Source organism: Alligator sinensis, unplaced genomic scaffold, assembly GCF_000455745.1.
Source record: "Alligator sinensis unplaced genomic scaffold, ASM45574v1 scaffold374_1, whole genome shotgun sequence".
Taxonomy (NCBI): domain Eukaryota; kingdom Metazoa; phylum Chordata; order Crocodylia; family Alligatoridae; genus Alligator; species Alligator sinensis.
This window is the reverse complement of record NW_005842383.1, coordinates 725,072-747,477: the sequence shown is the minus strand read 5'-3', so window position 1 is coordinate 747,477 and position 22,406 is coordinate 725,072. Positions and strand designations below refer to the sequence as shown.

The following is a 22,406-nucleotide window of genomic DNA, read 5'->3' as shown; positions in this document are numbered from 1 at the left end:
GTTTAGGCAGCCCAAGCCTTGGTCAGGAAAAGAGAAAGTGTCCATAGACAACAGCAAGGGAGCTGCTGTTATTAATGGTAATAGCAGCTTCTGCCATACAAACCTGTTGGGGGAACAGGCTTGTGTGGCAGAAGCTTTCTCTACCCTTGACAGGCTTGCATGGCAGAAGCTGGTATTACCATAATTCCTTGGTTAAAGTGTGCTCCCCCATTTCCTCCAGCTGTGGGTGGGGGGGGGGGGGAGGGGGGAAGTTGTGTGTTTTATGTGAGAAAATATAGTATTATCCTGTTTGTGTACCTGATTGCAACAGACCCGATGGTGACTGCTTAGGTTGTATAGAAAGCCCCAGAATTACCACTGTTGTGTTTCCCTTTGGCCTTTACTCCCCCACCGCACTTTCTTCCCCCTCTCTCCCCTACTTGAGCTTTTTGTTTTTCCTTTCTACCTATTTATATTTTCACTACATCCTCTTACACTTTGAGCTTCTCTCGTTCCTGTTTCCCCGATCTCCAACTATTTTCTTTTTCACTGACAGCCTCTTTTCCACCTTGTATTCTATCACTGTAATATCTCCCTTTAACCTTTTTTCCCCCTGATCTGTTCCCCCTCCCTGCTTTACCTTCTATCTGTCTAATTTCCACCTATTTACATTCTCACTGACATCCTGCCACACTTCTAGCTTCTCTCATTTCTTGGAGTCTCAGAACAGCATGCCCTGCTGCCACTTGCCCACATCCAACGCCCCCTCCCCGCCCTGTCTGGGCAAGCTGTAGCAGGGCAGAGCCCGTGCTGCGAGTGCTGCTGCGCTCGCATCCCCCGCACCCCCTGGCCCAGCTGGGCAGCTTGTCCCAGCCCCAATTGTTTGCTCTCCCCTCCCCCAACCCCACCAGACTTACCAGCTGGAGGCAGCTGTCAGCTGCCTGTTTAGTCTATGGCTGAATCTCTGAAGCGGTTGAATCTTTTCTGAAACTTTTCTGAATCGATTCGGATGCTTTGAATCAATTCAGAGTTTTTAATTGGTCTCCCGATTCGATTTGGAGATTCGATCCCCAAATCGAGCTGAATCTTCTCCAAATCGAATTGGCTACCAAAGCTTCGGACAACCCTACTCCCTATGCCTGAAGAAAGGTGACTGCAGCTGAAAGCTTGCCAAGAGCTTTTTTCCCAACTACTTAGTTGGTCTAATAAAAGATATCGCATCTACTTGAAGAACCATGCCTGCCTTGGTTTATTGTACTTACTCTTGTGCCACCTTTAACTTACTTTGTAATTTGTCCTCTGAACTTGAGTAGATATCTGCCTAAATACCGTATTTCTTAGCAGTGGAGTAATGTTGTAGTGTGGTACTCCAGGAAATGTAGGCAAGACTTTGTGGGTAATATCTTTTATTGACCAACCACATTGTTGGAACAGACTTTGACAAGCATTCAAATGCAGCAGAGAAGAAGAATGAGAGGTCTGTCTCAGCGATACAGTGAGTCCAATAAAAGTTGGGACCAGCCTTTTTGGCATGCGTGCCACAAAGTAGCCCCACACCTTCCCCTAAGGTGTGCCTAAGCTTCTGTGCACCACAGAGGCTGCTTCTGGCATGCATACCACAGGGATTGGCCATCCCTGCAATGGAAGATATTGCCCACAAAAATCCTTGCCTCTCACTTTGTTCTTAGTAATTTTTTTTTCTTTCTCTTTCTGTTTTTTGGTATTTTGTTTATTGGGTAAATGGCATATCATTTGGCTTTTAAAGACCTGTTTTCTTTGGGGCTCTTCAGTATTATATGGTATCTGAGGCTTTAATTTTTAATCCAAATATTGAAAATGTTGATAGTTAAGCCAAAGTATAGGAAGGAATATGGGGAATATGAAGATTAATCAGTAATTCCTGCAGATCTTTTTGTGGTTTTTTTATTTGTTTTTCCCTCCAACAACAATTAACCCTGTGATTCATAAGCAAGATGATTGCGTCTTGAACAACCATGTTTGTCAGAGAGTTTTTTCCAGGGTTTCACTTATAAAAATCAGTGGTTTTCAGTAATGCTGAGCTTCTGGACATGAGTTTAGATTTTGTATGATTTCCTTGAGCCTCTTGATTGTTTATTCACTATTTGATGTTTTGACTATCAAAAGCTGCTTTTTCATAAAAATAGATGAAAATGATGACCCTTAAATTAAAAAACAAAACAAAAAAAACAACACAATATTGCTTCATTTCTGGTAACCCAGTGATTTCCATCTAAGTGCTGTATTCAAAAGAGACATTTTATTTTCAAAGTTGAATGCTTCTTAGTCTGTTCTTAGCTGTCATTCACTTTCCTTGCTTGTTTTTTTTCATTTTTTTTGGCCAGACAGTTTTCTCAAGCATATCAATAAATGAATTGAAAAACAAGTAAAGAACAGCGTCACTGACGTGTTTTGTGTACAATAATTTAAAAACTACACACGAGTGTTCGCTTGCGCTCTCTCCCATATAACCACACATGCCTTCTCTGTCAGAAGCACTTTCTTCTGCAACTCATTTAACATTTATATAACAGTAAGCGGACTCCTGGTGCTCCATCTTTCTTGTTTGAGAGTTTAGTGGATTGGTTTCTGTTCCTGTTCAAGTGAATTGTTAGGGTCACTTCTATTTCATAGATTGTAGAGTTGGAAGGGATCACAGTGGATCATCATGTCCGACCCCCTGCCCCTGGCAGGAAAGAGGACCGAGGTCAGATGACCCCAGCCAGGTGACTATCTAGCCTCTTCTTGAAGGTGATAGCATCACCTCTCTTGGAAGCCCATTCCAGATTCTGGGCACCTTACTGTGAGAAATTTCTTCCTAAAAGCTAACCTAAATCCCCTCTCAACTAGTTTACACCCGTTATTCCTAGTCACTCCCTGGGGTGCCTTAGTAAACAGCGCTTCCCCTATTCCCCGTTGACCTCCCCTGAAAAATTTATAGACGGCCACAAGATCTCCCCTCAGCCATCTCTTGTGAAGGCTGAAGAGATTCAGCTCTCTCAACCTTTCCCCGCAGGGTCTATCACGAAGGCTGCTAATCATGCGAGTGGCCCTCCTCTGGACCCTCTCGAGATTCCCCGTGTCCCTCTTGAAGTGCAGCGTCCAAAACTAGACACAGTACTCCAACTGCGGCCTGATAAGTACCGCATAGAGCGGGAGGATCACCTCCTTTGTTCTATTAGTCATGCACCTGCTAATGCATGACAAGGTGCGATTGGCCTTGTTGATGGGCTCGTTACACTGCCGGCTCATGTTTATCTTGAAGTCAATTATGACTTCAAGATCCCTCTCTGCCTCTGAGCTGCTGAGAAGGACACTCCCTAACCTACAGGTGTGCTGGGGGTTCCTCCTTCCCAGGTGGAGTACCTTACATTTATCTTTATTAAATTGCATCCTATTTCTCTCTGCCCATTGATCCAACCTGTCCAGGTCAGCCTGAATCTGCTCCCTGCCCTCCGGTGTACTAACTTTGCCCCATAACTTGGTATCATCAGCAAACTTGGAGAGGGTGCTCTCCATGTCCTTGTCCAAATCGCTGATGAAGATATTGAATAATATCGGTCCGAGGACCAAACCCTGCAGGACCCCACTGCCCACCTCCGTCCAGGCCGAGAAGGAACCATCCACCACCAATATTTAATATAGAATGGAATATTAAATTTGATTCATCACATTGCAAACATCTGGAACCTAGAATCAGTTCTACAGAAATCTGAATTCAATAAAAAATGATGGGTTATAATAGGTTAAAAGGCCAAACAAAGAGCTGGTAAGAAGGCTCATCATTTTAGACTCAAGTGCTTGAGTGGAGAAAATATTTAAGCTGTATATATACTCTTCAATACTTTGCCATTCCCAACTTCTATTTTGTTGTTCCCTCAGAGTGCCATTTAGAGTGAACAGATCAATATTCAGAATCTGTTCTTCACATGAGACCAAAAAAGAAAGTTGTATGCATTTTATTTGATTACTTAATTCTTAAACCTTTCCAGTTACAGGCTGTAAAATTTAGAAGAGATTAAGTTTACCCTTTGTTTTATTCCTCTATATCATTCTTATGAAAAATTCTGAGTTATTAGTGCCTGAGTCAACAAACTCTCTCTTATAGGGCCAGCTGTTATAATATTGAGTAAACTGAAAGGTTTATCTCTACTACTCATTTCTATACTATAAGCAAGGCTGCTAGTATGGCCTGTTTGTTAAGGTTTTCCAAGACTTCAGGTGTTGTTCTTATTTGCTGATAACTTTTAGCAGTTAGAATTTGGAAATCTAAAAGTTCTAAATTGTCCTTAGGCTTTTTTCCTCCTGAAAACTTCATGCAAACTCAGTTTCTGAAAGTAGAGCTAGAGACAAATAGGTTGTTTGGACCATGTTAAAAAGTGGTATGATCTTTTTATTGAAACAGTCCAGCATCCCCAGGGTTTTGCAGGTGGTTGGCCTATTAGGAATATAGGGAGGTGGTGCTCTCCCCTACCCTGGGGGTCTTCAAGAGGAGGTTAGATGAGTATCTAGCTGGGGTCATCTAGACCCAGCACTCTTTTCTGCTTATGCAGGGGGTCGGACTCGATGATCTATTGAGGTCCCTTCCGACCCTAACATCTATGAATCTATGCCCCTTTCTATCGCAATAAAAATCTTCCCAAATTTGGCATATTTGTAAAGCGTTGAAAAAAGCAGTTCACATTCAGAAACTTACTAGGGTTTAAGACCTAAAATCCCTGAAATTTTTTAGTGCGTGTACTCCAAGATTATCGCTCTCAATGTTTCCCACATCATTCTCATAAAACACCTAAGTATACTTCAGCCCATAGATTTGGGGGCTCCAAAGATCTTTCCCAGTAAGGCTGTTCTGGGGGGCATGGAGTCAGAATTGAGAGCAGTGGATCTGTTCTCAGTGCATTTAAGTTGCATCAGGACACCCCCATGCAAATGCAGAACAAAAACGTGTAGCCCCTGTCTTCAAAAAGCTTGTGCAATCTAAATATAAGGCAAGAGTTGGAAGCAGACAGAGAATAAGAGTGGAGCCCTGGCTTAATGGAGGAAGGAAGTCACTGATTTTTAAATAGAAAGGAAAGAAAGCAAGGAAAGATTAGGTAACCAAGTAGATTGGGACACAGGGCACATCTACATAAGATGCTAAATATGCAGTAGACTAATTCTGCTGAATGTTAGCATGTCATGGCAAAAGCAGTGTTATTGTGCTAATGCATGTGCGGGCCGCCTCCCGATCCCGTCCATGTCGCCATGTGCGAGCCGGGAGCGATATGCGGACCCGTCTTTGCGCACACGGGCTGTGGCCAGCAGCCTGGGCACGCGGGGTCAGAGGAGACCGTGCGGCGGCAAGGCACGCATGGGCTAGAATTAGTCACAGACGCGTAGTGGTTGATTTAAAGATTATTTACTTACACCCAAAATGGTCGCGGTGTAGGCTGGACAGTTTCCAGGTTCAGCTCCGCTTAAATCCTCATTGGAGGACTACGACAAACTCGGTTCTTGGGCCCCGGAGTTGTTAAGGCTCCGTGGGTTCGGATCTTGAGTATATAGGATAGGGATACGTCTAGGATTGCGCTCGGCGACGGGGAGAGGCCAGAGGCTGTTTAGACCTCTGTTGCCTTCTTAAGAAATGTGTTGGGTTCATAAGGATCCGCAGCGCTTAGAGATCTTCACGCTCTCCCTCTCGGACTCCAATTGCTTTCTCTCCAACTTGGGCAGAAACCACCCAAGCTCTTTATACGGCTAGCAAGCCAATTGCTAGCCGCCACGTGTGCATAATTTAACACAAGCCAATAATGGGGCTCGAATTAAAATACAAATGGCGGGACCTCCTTTGCACCGTGCATTTCTGAGATGCAAAAGAAATGCACCATGCAAAGAAAGCTATAAATTGGCGGGGAAATTCTCCGTTGCACCAGAGTTCTCCTCTGCAGCAGAAAATTGCACCTTGCAAAGAAGCTGCAATTTGGCGGGAAAATAACTTAGCAGTGCCGAAGCGCACACAAAACAAAAACTCACAACTTTGGGTTGTGACAATGCACAGTAGAATTAGTCTTCTGCGCATTTAGCATCACTTTAAAAGGGGTGTGTCAGCACTACTTCTCAGTAGCGCCAGTTATAGCACATTTAGTTAGTACGTGTTATTACAAGTACTAAACTTAATGCACAGTAACCACAGCACATTAATGCATGTGTAGATGTGCCCAGAGTCTGGTAAGCCTGAGACTGGAGAGTAGAAAAACTGGGAGGAGGTTCATTGGCATCATAATTGGGATTTCCTCACTTGATGCTCTGTCTGCAACTCAGAGGATGACTGGTTTCAGATCTTCCTTCCCCTTTGCACCCTGCTGTGACCATGAACCCCCTTCCAGGTGGAAGCACTGAACTTCTGGACCAGGACCTCTCATTTCGCTGTTTCCAATTGCAAGGATCCTTAGCTGTTTTAGCCCCAGGTGCCTTATTAAAGAGAATCATGGTGTTTGTCACAGGCTATTCCAATCTGACCTCTCCCTCCTGACCTTGGAATGGGAGGTCTCTTCAGACCCAGCCCCTGGAAGTGGGGATTTCTTGACATTAAACTGCTGTCTTCCTCTCCAGATGAGGTAATCATCCTTCCTTCAGTACCATGTATGGGTGATTTTTAGGTAATTTAATTACGTCATGCAGCAGGCAGCTCAGACTGCAGATCAGAGAAGGCAGCTGATGAGTCTACACAGAGCCTCATGAGCATTTTCTATCAGTTTGCATCTAGAAAGATCATCTTCCCCATCAACCAGGTGATAATGATCCCAGCTGGGATCATATGGCAGATGCTGGTTGATCAGTTGGGTAAAGGTTGCAGACATTAGCAGTCATTAAGTTTCTAAGTTGCAGGACTTGGTTGTCATGGTGACTTCAGTTACTGCAACATCTGATGGAAGGGTAACACTACAGTGAGTAGACAGTCCAGCAAGTTTGTGGAGCATGTAATTTTTGATCAAGGTGATGGAGAGGCTAGCTACAGGGGAAGCTCTTTTCTACTTGTGGCTCACAAACAGGGTGGAATTGGTTGAGAATGTGAAGGTGGACCTTAACTTTGGTAACTGATCACAAAACGATAAGAATTCAAGATCTGAAGGGATGGGAAGGAGAGCAGCAGAATAGATTTAAGAAAAGCAGACTAACGAACTTAGAGAACTGGTGGGCAGAATCCTCTGGGAGTCGAGTCTGAAGGGAAAAGGAGTCTAGGAGAGCTGGCTGTACTTCAAGGAGGCTTTATTAGGGGTGCAGGAGCAAGTTATCCCAGGGCAGTGAAAGAATGGGAGCTGCAGCAAAGAGTCCAGCCAGGCTAAACGGCAAATTCTTCAATTATTTGAAAACCTGAAAAGGAATCCTACACAAAGGATCCTTACTTCATCTTATTACTAAGGAAGAGAGTATAAGAGGCATGCAGGGAGAAAATTTAGACCAACGTACAATTTGAGATGGAACTGGCAAGGGACATAGGAAGCAATAAAAAGGGATTCTACAAGTTTGTGAGAAATACAGGGTAGGGCAAGAAAAGTATAGATCGCTTATGGAATTCAGAAGGTAATATAGTTGCAAATGATTCAGGAAAGGGGCAAATATAGTATTAATCTTTAAGAAAAGGAAGAAGGATCCAGGAATATTGACCCCAGTCGGTCTAACCTCAGTACTTGGAAAGATCACAGAGCAGGTCTTCAGGGAATCTATTGTGAAACACCCGGAGGAGAACACAGTAATTGGGACAGCTAGCATGAATTTACCAAGAGGAAGTCATGCCTGACTAACCCGATTCCCTTCTATGATACAGTGATAGGATTTGTGGATATGGTGAGAGCAGTAGATGTGATGAACCTTACTTTTAGCAAGGCTTTTGATAGTCTCCTATGCCGTTCTCATTTATATGCTAGGAAATACAGACTGCTGTACTGTCAAGTGGATACATAAAGTACTATCAAGTGAACACATAACCTGGTTGGCTCATTGTGCTCAAAGACTAGCCATCAATGCTTCAATGTCTAGTTGGGAGGATGTCTTGACCTAGGTTCCTGAGGGGTTTGTTCTGAGTCCAGTATTGTTTAATATCTTTGTTTATGATTCAGAGGATAGGCTTGAATGTACACTTAGCAAATTTGAAGATGATACCAAGTTGGGTTGAGTTGTAGACACTCTGGACGGTGAAGCTAGGATTCGGAATGACCTGGAGAAATGGCCTGAAATCAGTTGCACTTGCAAAGATAAGTGACATGTCCTGCATTTGGAATGGAACAACTGCATGAGAAGTACTATGAAAGAGAACCTGGGGGTTACTGTGGACCTTAAGCTGAATATGAGCCAACAGGTTGCTCTTGTTGCCAAAAAGAAAAAAAAACAATGCAGCCAACAGCATACAGACTAACAGAAGTGTCGCTTGCAGATCAAGGGAAGTAAATTCTTCCTCTCTATTTGGCACTGGTGAGATTTCACCTGGAGTACTGTGTCCAGTGTTGGCCCCCACACTTCAAGAAAGATGTGGGCAGATTGGAAAGTCCAGTTAAGAGTGACAAAAATAACCACCACTAGAGGTGTGGCTGCCTGTTGCCACCCCTGACACTATGCCTGTTGCCCCCCCCGGACACTAGGGCAGCCAGCTCTGCCTTGTGTACCATGGCTGCCCCAGACATGGAGGTGCCCTACTACATCTCTGTCCTCACCTATAACAGGAAAGATTCTATCAGATGAAATAACCTAGCTAAATCTGTAGATTTTCAGCCTTGTGGCATATAAGATTTTTCTCTATCCACAAGGCCTCTGCCCTACCATCTTAAATTACCTAGTGGTATAGAAGAATCATGGCCTGTCTCTCAGCTCTGTCAGCTGCTGTCTATACTCAACAACCACTTGTGTAGGGTCAGTACATCTTCTGTCCAGCAGTGTTGAAATTCCTTAAGGACCTGACAGTCTTGTATGAGATGCGGTCCCTCAGTGAGACCTAAACCTGGATCCACTGCCCTCTCCCGACCACCATTCAAACTGATGGCCATCTTACTGCTGCTCTGTCTGTTAATGTCTACATGCTGGTAGCAGGTTTCCCTCTTACTGTGTTTTATCTGTGTAGGATCTTTCTTTTGGACTCGTCCTTGGTTCCCACCCAAGATTATCACTGAATTCCACTTAAGTCTACAGATTCACTTACCAATTTTCTTCTCTCAGTTTGGCTCTAAGAGGTGAAGCTTCTTTCCACACACTTGACATGAAGAGCCCTGTTCTTTTATATGCTCAGGATTAAGCCTTTCCAGGCATTTCCTTGACTGTTTATATGTGCACTCCAAAGATGCAAAAACCTTCTGCTCAAAGACCAACTATTTAGCTCTCAGATTGAATCAACGTTTGCCACAAAGTTACCAAGGATGACCCCTAATGTTAATCGGAACTTATTCCTTCTGAATTTCTTTACTCCAGGCATCTGTAGGGCAGCCACTTGGTACTCCATATAAAACTTTACCAAGTACTTCAGTAACTATGAGGTCGTCTAGGGTAGATGTTGAATTTGACAAATCAGCCTGCCTATCCCTGTTTGCAGAGGACTCTGAGACTCCCCTCCAGGAGGATCAGGTACTGCTTTGGCATCACTAGTAGAATGTGTACAGATATGCACTCAAAGGAAAAGAATAGCCTAAAGTTCTTGAAGTATTGTCCATATGTATATACCATATGCTACCCTCTTTTCCCTCTTCCTCAGTGTCCCAGGTGCTCTAAGATCCGGAGGCTGAGAAGAAACTGAGGAATCAAAGTGCATGTTGCCTGAGTTCTGCAAGGGTAAACATTTTCTTCTGGCCTGAGTGCTTGAGTAATATGCATGTTCCCAGTAGAACATGCATATGAACAACACAAATGGAAGAACTCCTGCTTGTTTAGCCAATAAGCTACAACTGGATGGTCTGTTGAAGACTACAGAATGGGACTGAGGATGCATTTCAGTGGATGTTGTAGGGGAGAAGGAAGCCAAACTTTTTGGCAGGCATGCCACAGATTAGGCCTGCACCCTCACCAGGTGCTACTCCAATCCCCTTTTCCCTGCTCAATCTGCTCCTTTGCTGTCTGTTCCCTGTCTTATCTACCACTGTGCTGCCTTCCTGGTCTGCCATGTGCCACACATGGAGCCTGTCTGTGCCATTTGTGGTGTGTATATTGCAGGTTGGCCACTCATGATGTAGATGTCACAAGCATGACCTGGACATCAGGAGCTGGGGTGTGCACCAGTGTCACAACCAGGGAGTACAAACACTAGGCTATCCAGTTGTAGCTTATTGCTTAGGCAGGGGTTCAAGGTTGGCTGAGGTGCAGGCAGGACCTAGAGATTAAGAGCTAGAGAGGTAGAAGGAACCACATTAGAAAGCAAGAAACCAAGAATCAGGAGCAAGGCTAGGAATTGAGAGCTAAACAGGGGATATGTGTCCTGTTGCAAGCCCTCAGAGCACTGCAAAGGCTGCTGCTTATATTGAACAGCCACACCGAAGCACCTTAACTAGAGCCAGATGGTAGCACTTGAGCAGCCAGTCCCACCCAGGCAGTCAGGGTCACCTGGGTACTTGTTCATCTGTCGACCATTCTAGGCGCGTCCACACATGCAAGCATGTGTGCTTGCAGCAGCTCAAATAGAAGCAGTGCAAATTTGAGCCGGGGCTTTTTGTTTCAGCACATGTGCTTGGACACGCACTTTGGTGTGGAGCAAATTGTGCCACTTGGGGCAAAATAACACTGCCTGGCTGCTCCTGGATCTGCAGCCAGGGGGAGCTAGAGCCTGGGGGCAGCACCTGTGCTGTCCCCAGCATTATTAAAAGCTGACCTGTCCTGGCCTCAGCAGTATAAAGAGCTGCCCGGACAAGTAGCTCAGGGCTACTAGCTCTCAGGAGCTTCTGGGGCTTAGCCAACTGGTACCTGGGGACACTACCCCTTGTGCCAGCTGAACTGTTGAAGCAGCCCTGAGAGTTCCCTGCACCCTCTACCCAGCAGTCTGGCAGTGGAGGATGCTGCTTGACTGTGACCTGCTGCCCACCTGCCAGACCTGGATGGGGACCAGTAGAGGCATCTGCCCCTCTGGGCCAGCTGCCAGTGGACTGTGGTTGTAGTGTTGGCCTCTGTGCGGCACTACTGCCATGTGTGTCCCTGCCTGGCCATCTGGGCAGCCATCGCCCAGAAGATGTTTTGGGTGTGGTGGCCTGCTTTGAACTATCAAAGCATGTCCTCCTGGCCCCATTTGGCAACCTTAGGAGCAGGGCTGGGGGGGCTCCAGGGGTTTGAGGCGGGGCAAGACACATGTGTGCGCTCGTCTGGATGCGCCCTCTGACTCCAGACAGGGGTCTTGGTTGGGAGGTAGTTGTAAGGAGTGACATCCAAAATGAGAGACCTCATACCTGATTAGTGAAAAGCAGACCTGGATGGAGCATTAGAGTTTTCAGGGTATGCAGTGTTGATGCCTAATGCTTCTGTTGGGTAATAAAATGCTGCATCTCTCCTAATGCAAGGCAATAATTAACTCCTTCATTCTGGTCCTTTCTCCTTCATATGGTTTATAGGTTTTCTTTCAGAGAAATAAAATTGTTCTGTGACAACATAGTTCTAACTAAGATCACTTTTCCATTTTTACCATGTTTCTTTCCCATGTTTAGGTTTATTTCAGTAATGATGGTTATAATATAGTGGTGTTACATTATGACTACTGGGGTGATGATTTTATTGTTACTGTTTTGTACATAAATTAATTAGTTGAAAGGTTTAAGCAACAGTGAACCTACTACCTGTTTAGCCCTGGTCAGAACAGAATAATAGTGCTTGTCATGTTAAGGACTTTAACTATGTACTCATGAGTTGTAATAATACAAATGTTAATCCTTGTCAGTATATTACAGATTTCTTCCCTTCTTTGTATGATTGAGTCCTGGTTTTTCCAAGGCAGCAGAATTGAATTGACTTTATAAAGAGAAGTCTTAACGTTAAGAACTTAATCCGTTTTATCAGGGTTTGTTCTGTGTGGAATTTCTTTACTTTTAAAACTCCAAATTAGATGTCACAGTCCAATTATTAAATCTGGGTAAAATAAACTTGATACTCTATTTGTATGAAAGAACAGCTGATTATTCTGTGCCCATCACAGTAGAACAGTGACTGAGATAATACAACCCTTTCTGGTCTTCTGGGCTGATCAAGCATGACAGCTTCCCTCTGCTATAATAAGGCTGTCAGTGCATTTCAATAATGCTAACCAGACACTTTTTCTCAGACTTGGCACTCCTAAATTTTAGCAAGCTCATTTTCTTTACTTGGATGGCAGTAAGGCATCTGGACTGTATTAAATAAGCATTCACTAACAAAAACTTTTGGTTTAAAAAATCATTGTCCACTGAAAATTTTGTACTGGATTCATTTTTGTCCATTCTCTCTCTTTCCACCTCCATCCCTTTACACACATTTCCCTCGCAGTGCCAACCCTGGCAAAAGCAGTTAGTTTATTGTTCCCTGCCATCTATCTTGTGCCTTTTTCTAGTGAGTTTACTGTGGAGTGAGGAAGTTGAGAAATGCATTTACTTACTTACTTACTTACTTGTTGCATGTTAGTGCTAGAAAATTCAAGATGCCTATAGCTGTGACTGCCAGTGTTGGAAAAGATACTCATACACAAAGAAGTCACTTTGTCGTTTAACACTAATGTGTAGCCCCCATTAACATTGATATAAATTGTATATACATTCTGAGAAGCAAAGATTCCTCAAATGGGAGGGGGTTTGCAGATAGTGTGTGAGATGTGTTAAATTATTTATTTCAGGGACTGAACAGTATAGTGAATATACAGGCTATGCCGAAACATACCGATGGGCAAGAAGCCATGAAGATAAGACCCCAAGGTAACACTTTCACTGTTAAATGGCTTTAAAAAAACCAAACCAAGCAATTAATGTTTGTGAAAAAGGCAAAACGAAATTGCATTGAAATTTTGAACCTTAGCTCTTTGGATACTTATTTTCTCTCTCTTCTTTCACAGACATTTTTAATTAAGTAAAGTACTTACATTTTTATAGACCAGGCCTATATATTCTCTGGCTCTGGAATTTGTTATGAAATCCATACTTTGCCACAGGATTATGCAAGGTAATTGGTGCATTCATTTAAAAATGTCTAGTTCTCAGTAACCATGATAGGTTTTCAAACAAGGATCTTTGAGACTAAAGGTAACTTGCAAGAGTAATTCTGAGACATTTGAACTGCCTACAGTCAGAAAAGGTGCTGCCTCTGAAACAAAATGACAGCTGACCAACTTCAATTGTTACTACTGATTTATTTATTTATTTTTTAGTTTATTTTAATTTTTTTTGTAATAACACCAACCTAATGTGCTTATTTTGCAGTGCTAAATGGCTTTCCTTATCTTCCCAGGTTCCAAAAGTCTAATCTGCCAGTACTTCATTTTCAAATTCTGACAGCTTTTATAGTTATGAGTTTTCAGTACAGCAGTCTTACTAACATATTAAAAAGGTTTTTTATGGCAGTCATTACCATTTATATCAGAGTGCTTCACAGATATGAGTTTATCTTCATATACCCCTGCAAGATGGTGGTATTATCCCTACAACGACTGTGTTTTAGAGCCGGTAATGAAAACATTAAACAGATTCACAGTCAACAGGCCTTGATCTGCACAGGAGTTCCTGGAAGGGTTCCTTAGGTAATGTAATATGATAATGAATACATGCTTCTTGAAATATATATTTGATGTTGGGGATATAGGTAGAATTAGTATTTTTCTGATCATTCAGTGCATCTGTAAAGTCTGTGTATTTACACGTTTTATTAGACAATTAAGTCTAGCATTCAGGTTGTAATTGGATTTCTTCCTACAGATTTAGAAATACTCATATTTTCCTGAACAACTCCTTTTTCAGAAGAGTTCCTTGTGATATTACATCACTGCTTTTCTCTGACATTATTTCCATATTTTTACTCTTGAAGAAGTCCTAGAAAGAATAAGTCATTTTGGAAATTTTTTATCTGAGATGTATAAAATAGTTAATGTCATTGTTCTTCTCTTTTCCCCACTATAGAGATGAATGGAAGAGGCGCTGCACTGAAATTGTTGCTATAGATGCGTTTCATTTCAGGCGTTTTCTTGATCAGTTTTCTCCTGAGAAAATTAAAAGAGAGCTCAACAAGGCTAGTAATTTTTTAATCCATCCTGAAGTTTAAGGTCTATTATTTCACAGCTGAAATAATAATTTGTCATGCTTTCTTAATAATTCATTCAGTGTCAACAACTCCTTTAAAGGACAACTTAATTTTAGTGTCATTTTATAAAAGGCGTAATTCAAATTTTACAAGGTAAGATAAAAGAAACTTACTACATAGAATGCTGATTGATAAATGGTTGTATTGTAAAAACTAATCGGGCTATTGGGCACTTATTTCAAATACACTTTAGAGATCCTAAGGCCCTGTTTGTAACTATCTTGTACCATTTGTGGTTTTCTAGTTATGATTTATTAACTCGAATCTAGCCTACTCTTCTGGTTTAAAAAAAACATAGTGCTTCATGTTTCTATACAGAAATCATTAAGAATTCTCACATTATGTGCTATCCTCCCCTTTTTCTAGTTCAGGATCAAATTCTGGCATAATTTTCTTCCCCCTAATAAGTGTCCAACTTAAACTTCCCTTTTCAATTAGTCTGAACAGAGAGTTCTCATACCTACATCACGGATAGAACTGTGCAAATAACTTTTTCCTGTCTGTCCTTCCACCAGTCTGCCAGCCATTCTGAAGTATCAAATAATTGGCTAAACTGAAACAATTTTAGTTGAATTAAAAATTCTTTAAAATATTATTACAGTCTTTCTCTTTTCTGAACAACAGGTGAATAAAATCAAGATGTTTGAAATGTTTGGTTTTTCTGCATTTTCAATTTTACCAAATAAAATTTCATCTGGCCACTTTACCAGTTCTAATTGTATTAAGCCCCATCTGATGAGCCAGTTGTGTTGTTTGGTTTCTCTCTTGTACCACCTTAGCACTAACCTTTTCAGATAGAAGATCTGCAGCTAAACATATTTCTGTAAACCAAGTAACGCAGGTATTTTTATTAATTTCTGTGCCTTACACTGTTAATCTTTAGAACAGGTGAACAACACAGTATGTGACTCAACCAGGACAACTGGTGGAAGCTCTCACTTTGTTTTATTTCAACAGAATCTGAAGCATTCATCACTTTTCAGAATCAAATCTTATTCTGTTTGCTTACCCAAATTTGCTTGAATTTGCTTAACTTTTTTCATTTATCTTCCAGTTAAGAAGATGTGGTTTTAAAGGTAGTCTTTTTCCAAACATGTTGTATTCTGATCCAGACTAACTTAGTTTAAAAAAAACAAAAAAGTGTGTTCCATGTGTAAAATAAAATTCATCATATTCCTACACTGATAGTAATGAAATAAGCCCTGAAAAATGAATTGATTAAACTTCAGTGACAGTTTAATTGGAAAACTAAATCACTTACCTCAGTGCATTTGAGACCAGAGTTTAAGTTACCAATTACATTGACAGGCTTTGCATCTTTCATACATTAGGCTAGATATATGTTTGCTTTTGTATAGAATCTCTGTTAGGCAGAGAGAGAGTTTGACACAGACTGATAATATTTGAGGAAAATACTAAGCCAACTGCTGACTTAAATATAATTTACAATTCATTAAGTAAGGTAAACTTAAAGTTAAGGAAAACTTCTATACTAAATCATACTAGAGACTAGAAATTACTATGGTACATAATGTATTAGGGTGCATACTACTGTAGTTGTCAGAAGACACTTTTCGCTGCAATTTATGTAAACTATGAGGCAATTTTGTGGTGTCTGGAAGGAAACTTTAGGTGAAAAGAAATTGTGGTTCTTTCTAATAATTTTAATTAGGCCACTTATTAGTACCATTAATTTACCTAGGCAATCAACAACTGGACCACCTTTGTTATATTTCCGGAATCAATATCCATTAACTCCAGCGATTCTGCTTTACCTCAGTTCTGCCATTAGGCATTAGAAAATAATTGAAAGAAAATAAAAATTAGTAAATCTATTTTGCATACATCTTTCTGCCTTTTCACAAATAGGTACAATATCTCATCTCTAAGCTTCACTTGTCTTAATGGGGCCAGATCTTAATCCTGGAAAAAGGCTACTAATATTGTCTAAGATTAGATGTTCTGTAATAAGCTGTTCAGAATTCTAACAAATCCATTATGTCTAATTGAAGCAGTAAGATTTACAAATACATGCTGTAAGAGATGTGATATGAAGAGAATCTGGGCACAGTAATACTCTACTTATTCCCTAAAGATTACTGCCAGTTAGTATATATTCCTAGAGCAGGGACGGGCACTTTATTTTGGGTGGAAGGCTGTTTAACAAGGTTTGGTGAGCTTCCAAGGGCCACATGAGTAGCACTGCCCCCTGACAGTTGCCCTGCCCCCTGGTCACCATCTTGCCACCAGAAGTCCCACCCCTGACCATTGCCATTGGGAGCCCTTCCTCTTGTCTCCCCAGAAATACTCTGTTTAGGAGGGGGGAGTTGCCATCTTAGAACCAGAAAAAAAACAAATCGTACATTAAAAGTCAAACACCTACTATAACTTATTTTAATTTTATTACAAAAAATATTTTTGTCATGATTTGTTTGTGTAGTGTGTATAGAGATGATTGCATAATAACTCTAAAATAAAGTCTTAGTCTTGTCTATTTTGTGGGGGGATATGTATGGTGGGGTGTGGGAGGATTATGAGGGTGTAGCTGTGTAAGGGGTGCATAGGGTGTGTTGAGAGGTTGTAGGGGTAGGGTGTAGGTGTTTGGCATTCATGGGAGGGTGTGGGGACCCCCTCCCACACACACTGCTCCCCATGGCACAGCAGCAGGCGGGGGTGCTTGTTCCCAGTGCTCGTGCCTGCTGGGTCATCTCTATAACAGGCATTCTTGTGCTTGTGGTGAGGAGCATAGCCGCCTTCTGAGCCGTATCTATTGGTGGTGCTCCCTGCCATGCACGCGCAGGGGGCAGGGAGGGCAGCCAGATCCAGCTCATGGGGGTTTCCCTCCTGTGCTGTATGAGTGTGAGGGCTGCGGGTGCACGGTGAGGGGCACCAGCAATAGAGATGACCTGGCAAGAGCTGTGCTGCTCACCACAATGTGCAGCACTGGCCAGAAACTTGTGCCGGGCAGCAGCACCTGTGCTGGGCACGAGTACCCCCACCCACTGCTGTTGCTGCCACTGCCTGCCAGGGCTGTGCACCATGTGGGGAGTGTGTAAGGGGTCCCCACACCCCTCCTGGGCACAGGCTCCATGCTGCCATCAGCCCCAGCCCCATGTTCCACACTCCCACCCAGCTGCAACTCCACCCCTGCCGCTTCCCTACCTGCTGTCCGGAGTGAGCTGGAGACCGGGGAAGCCAAGCAGGTCTCTGGTGGCTGCAGCAGCCCCACCCAGAAGCTGTGTGCTGGCTGGGCCAGGCCCTTCCACCGATGAGGGCAGGAACAAGGTACAACAGGGTATTTTGGGGCCATGTGTGTACATGAGCACCTTGCTCCCAGCCTTGTGGATGGAAGGACTGGGCAGGGTACAGTTGGTAGGTGTTGCAGGCCAGGTGAAAGTTCTTAGCAGGCTGGATTTAGCCCATGGATCGTACTTTGCCCGCCCCTGCCCTAGAGATACCTTTATACTACAGGTGTCAAACTCATCTGGCCCTGTGCGTTGGACTTGGTGTTTGTCCATGGGCCAGACTGAGCCCATAGGACCTGGATTCCCTCCTTCCCTGACCCCCATACCGGAACTGGTACTTGCTCTGGGATCTGTGCTATATTTGGTGGGCATTCCCAAGTGTCCAGTGCAGATGCCACAATACAGCATAGCTCCTGAGGTGGCTAGAACAGACATTGTGAGGGCTGCAGTCTGACTGGAGTGGGTGCCACAGGTATCACAGGCCCTGAACCTGCCAGACTGTACCACCCATTCTGGGATCTGTACTGCATGCAGGACCCCCAGAAGCTGGTCCCAGACTGACTGGAGCAAGCACTTTGGGCAGTATGTGTTCCAGAATGCCTGTGTTAGGTGCCATGTGCAGTGTCGTTCCAGAATGGGCACCTCTTGCAGTGTATGTCCCAGGCCCTGCCCATAGGGCTCATCCTGCTCAATTCAGATCAAAGAACAACACCAGGAACCAGATAACGGGGCTCTCTGGGCTGGATGCTGCCCACAGGCCCTGCCGGCAACCCCTGCCTTAGTTTAAATTCAAGACTGCAAATTGATTCTGTTATTTCCAGTGGAGTATTGCATATTGTTGTTTAGAAATTGTATATATTTTAACCAGTGTTATGAAATGCTGAAGGAAGCTGTGTTGAATGGCAATATGATGATAGCTCATTCACAGAAATATACTGACTCTTTTAAACAAGCTAACATAACATGAGCTAACTTATTTCCTTGAAGCAATTTACAAATTCATCTGGTCTTTTAACCAGCATAATTCAAAAGCAGCACCTTTTGGAAGTGGTTTGTTTTAGGTTTGCTTCTTCAGTCAGGTTATGTTTGTGGTGATTCCGCAATCACTGTGTAGAAGTACTCTTGTAGGATTGGGTACCCTGAAGTCAAAACTTAAAATTCCAGTGCCTTGTCTCACCTTTTAGAGAGAAATTATTGTGACTTCCCTCGAACAAGATTGTTCTACCTTTATATTGGCTATAAGAGTTATTGTGGAGCAGTGCAAGGTACCACCTTCCAGCACTTAGCTGGCTACCTTAGATCTCTTCCAATTCAAGTTTGAGAAGGAAAAATACTGGAAAGTAAGCTTTTCTTCTGTATTTACTATTCTTGTCATTACCCCAAAATAAATTGGTAGATTTAAAAGCGGGAAACAAAATGGTATTGTATTGTCATATCCAGTATCAATCCAGTTATCTCAACAGGAGAGGTTTTATTTTCCACACGCTGGGGTAATGTTTGCTAGGTTTTGTCATTTCTTACAAATCTGGTTCCAACATTGAACACACCAATATCTTGACTGGAGGGAGAAACTTTAAAAAGCCACATGCATCTGAGGGAACAAGTGATTTGTGAACTATTGTGCAAGACCTTTACTGCAAACCTTGAATAATAGTATGCTGCTAAATTTATAACTAATCTGTCAGAATTTACAGCTCAAATGGAGTGGAAGAAATGGGTTTATTAATCTGTACCAGACAATGTGTTCAATAATTTTTTTATACCTTTGCAAGAATTTCATAGGGAGATTTACTTTTTCCACATATATCTCTTGTCAAAGCATATTTCTTTATCCAAGACTTGTAACAACATTAAAGATTTTTTTCCCCCTTTTGCCTCGATTCAGTATTTCACAGGGCCTGTATTTTAGGGTGGCTTTTTTTATTCTCAGTTTCAGGAGTTTAAAGAAATAGGCAGATTTGTCCAGTTTGTATAAAAATTTAGTATACTATGTTGTGTTCATAACATTGAAAGTGCAGATCTGCAGTAGGCTGTTCAAGTTTTCACTTCACAAACTATTAAAAAAAAAAAAAAAAAAAAAAACCTCTCATAGTTAATTTACTGCTGGGAAAATCTGTTTTATTTTCTTGTAAGGTCATTTTGTTTGTTTCTCTCAAATGAGAGCCAGCTACTGTTATATTTGGCAAGGCCCTTTCTTGGGATCCTGCTTGATTGCTTAGGTAGTGGGATAAGGCGCACTTTATGAGAAGTAACTGATTGGGCAGGAGATGAAAAGGGATGCATTGTGTGTTAAGCCTACAGCATAATTGCAATAGAGGCAGAATAAGAAAAACTGCATTATTCTCACCTATAACTAATACCACCTTTTTTGCTTCATGGTCTGAAATTTCCAGTGTAGAATTTAAATTGTTTCAAAAAAATAAATATAACTAGTTGAAAATACATCTAAGATGAGAAACTGCTTTCCTCCAAAGAGAAATGTGGGGCTTGAATTGCGTGAGGAATGGAGAGACAGAAATAAAATAGTTCCGTGTCCTCAAAGGTGACATTTTTGTAAGCCATGGGGCAAGGCAGAAAATCTGCAGATATGGGTCACTGTACTGGAAACCTCAACACTGTAGAAGTTGGTTTGCTTTGTATAGCTGTCCTATCTGCATAAGCACTTAATTGAAGCTCCAGGTCCAGTGTTAGTTGGTACGCTACTGCCAGAAGTGCTCTTATATAACCAAGATAATTGAGAAATCTTGGCCTTCTGTGTTCAAGTAGGAGAACTGGCAGTGTTCTGGAGCATTCAGTTCAAGTAACATACTTTTTGCTCATCTAAAAACATCTTCTAGTTTTAGCTGTATAACGGTCTCTCTTTCTATGCTGAACTGTCGCATCATGTAACTACTAACTATCCATATATCCAAGAGATTTCAGTGCCGGACAAAGTGGCCCTTTGCTATGTATTCATTACACAAAACTTAAATGCATAAAGTGCCTTGGGATCTAGTGTAATGATGTATAACTATGCATGTAATGTATTGTTCTAGTGTTAAAATTATTCTTGGGATTCTTTCTAAAAAAAATTCCTACTCCTTTTTTAGGGGTAGTGAAATAGCAATGATTTTCTTATGTAACATTTATTTAAACTTGTCCAGTGCTTACAGTTGTTGCTTAGTGTTAGTGTCTTAATTTTTAGTTTTTAAGGCAGCTTAATGCTATATTGAATATTGGATCACTAGCAAACCGTACTGTTTACTGCTGCTGTTTAACATATGACTTGTTTGTCATAATTTCATCTGCTGATATTCCTCTTTTCTTCCTGCAGGCCTACTGTGGTTTTGCTCGACCTAATGTTCCCCCTCAGCACCTTTCAGCAATAGCCACAGGAAACTGGGGCTGTGGAGCTTTTGGAGGTGATGCCAAATTAAAAGGTAAACTGTAGCTTTAAGGAGTTACAGGAATCAAGTAGCTGCTAGAAAAAATTTTACTGCCTTGAATTAAAAGGAATAAATCTTGTTTTCTGAAGTCCTGAAAACTGAAATGAATGTTCCGAGCAGACATCTGATCAAGAGCCGGAGTAATGTTAAAACCATCTATGATATAAATCCACAAAAACAATGTGATTGCTTAATATTCTTAAATATTGTAGCACTGTAGAGGGCTTAAAGGTTAATACTGTTTTGACAGTCAGCAAGGTCAAATGGAAGGAGCATGGGTCTGGGATCTCAGAACTTCTAAGGGTTATTATAGAAAAGACAAAAACAAACACATTTTTGCCAGACCTTAATTAGGCCTCTGTTTGGGGGTCTGTAAAGCTGTTTTAGGTACTGGTTGTACTCATAAACCTCGTACAATTCTTGGATATCTCAATGACCCAAATTACAGGTATAAATAATTTTGGTTGCAAAACTAAACCAGCTATTACAGGCAAACCCTGCTTAACGCTGTTTTGCTTAGCGCTATTTTGCTATACCACTTATTTAAAATTGATACCTGATTCCACTTAGCGCTCAGTGAGTTTCATTATAACACTGGCAGTCTCCATTTTGGGTCATTAAAAACACTTGCAGTCGCCCTCTTGGGTTGTCAGATATTTTCGGTTTCACTTAACGTTCGGTTTTTCAGGAACCAATTGTGCGGGCCGGGAGCAACCCGAGCCCTTTTCGCGCTGCACGCGGGCTGTGGCCAGCAGCCCGGGCACGCCGGGACGGAGAGGGAAGGCCTTCGAGCTGGAATTAGGCACGGACGCGTAGCGGTAGTTTTAAAAGATTGTTTACTTACACTGAGATGGCAGTGGTGTAGGCTGGAAGGCTTTATTAAGTTGCAGTTACAGACAAACAACACAGACGGTCTCGTGGAGGTTGCTAGGCTCCATGGTGCAGAGCTCCGGATGCTCTGGGTGAACGAGCCACCAAAATAGGAATCGTAAATACGTCTTATAAAAGTTGCGTTCAAAGACGGGAAGAGGTGGGCGGTGGATCAGGCCGCCACGCTCCTCTGGATCTCACACAGGGTTTCTGTTACCCTGCCGTGTACCCAGAGTCCCCACGAGATGGATGTGGAGTCCTCTTCAGCTTGGGCGGAAACTGCTCAAGCCTCTTATACGGCTAACAGGCCAATCATTAGCCGCCACGTGTGAATAATTTAGCACTAGCCAATCACGGGGAACGAATCTGCATACCGGTGGTGGGAACTCTTTTGCACCGTGCATTGCTCTTGCAACATGAGCAATGCACTCTGCAAAAGAAGCTGCAGAAAAGGCAGGAAACTGGTCCCTGTACCGGGGTTTCCTCTGCAACAGGAAACACTCCCGTGCAATGCCCTGCAACTTGACGGGGATAATTCTGGTGCCGAAGCACGCACACACACAATCATGCCTTTTGGGTCATGACACCAATAAAGAGCACTAAGCGGGGGTTG

At 42.5% G+C, this 22,406-nt stretch overlaps 1 protein-coding gene across 8 annotated transcripts in view; it reads left to right on the top strand.

Moving 5' to 3' along the window:
- The window catches only part of PARG (poly(ADP-ribose) glycohydrolase), a 140,703-nt gene that overhangs the window by 99,883 nt on the left and 18,414 nt on the right, over positions 1–22,406 (top strand). For 6 of the 8 annotated variants that reach the window (XM_025210961.1, XM_025210963.1, XM_025210965.1 and 3 more), the window contains 3 exons: positions 12,800–12,878; positions 14,073–14,181; positions 20,812–20,917. In XM_025210961.1, the coding sequence (XP_025066746.1) occupies positions 12,800–12,878; positions 14,073–14,181; positions 20,812–20,917 (294 nt within the window). Of the gene's footprint in view, positions 1–12,799; positions 13,697–14,072; positions 14,184–20,811; positions 20,918–22,406 lie in introns of those variants that run through there. The other 2 variants (XR_003095424.1, XR_003095425.1) reach the window with 2 other exon arrangements.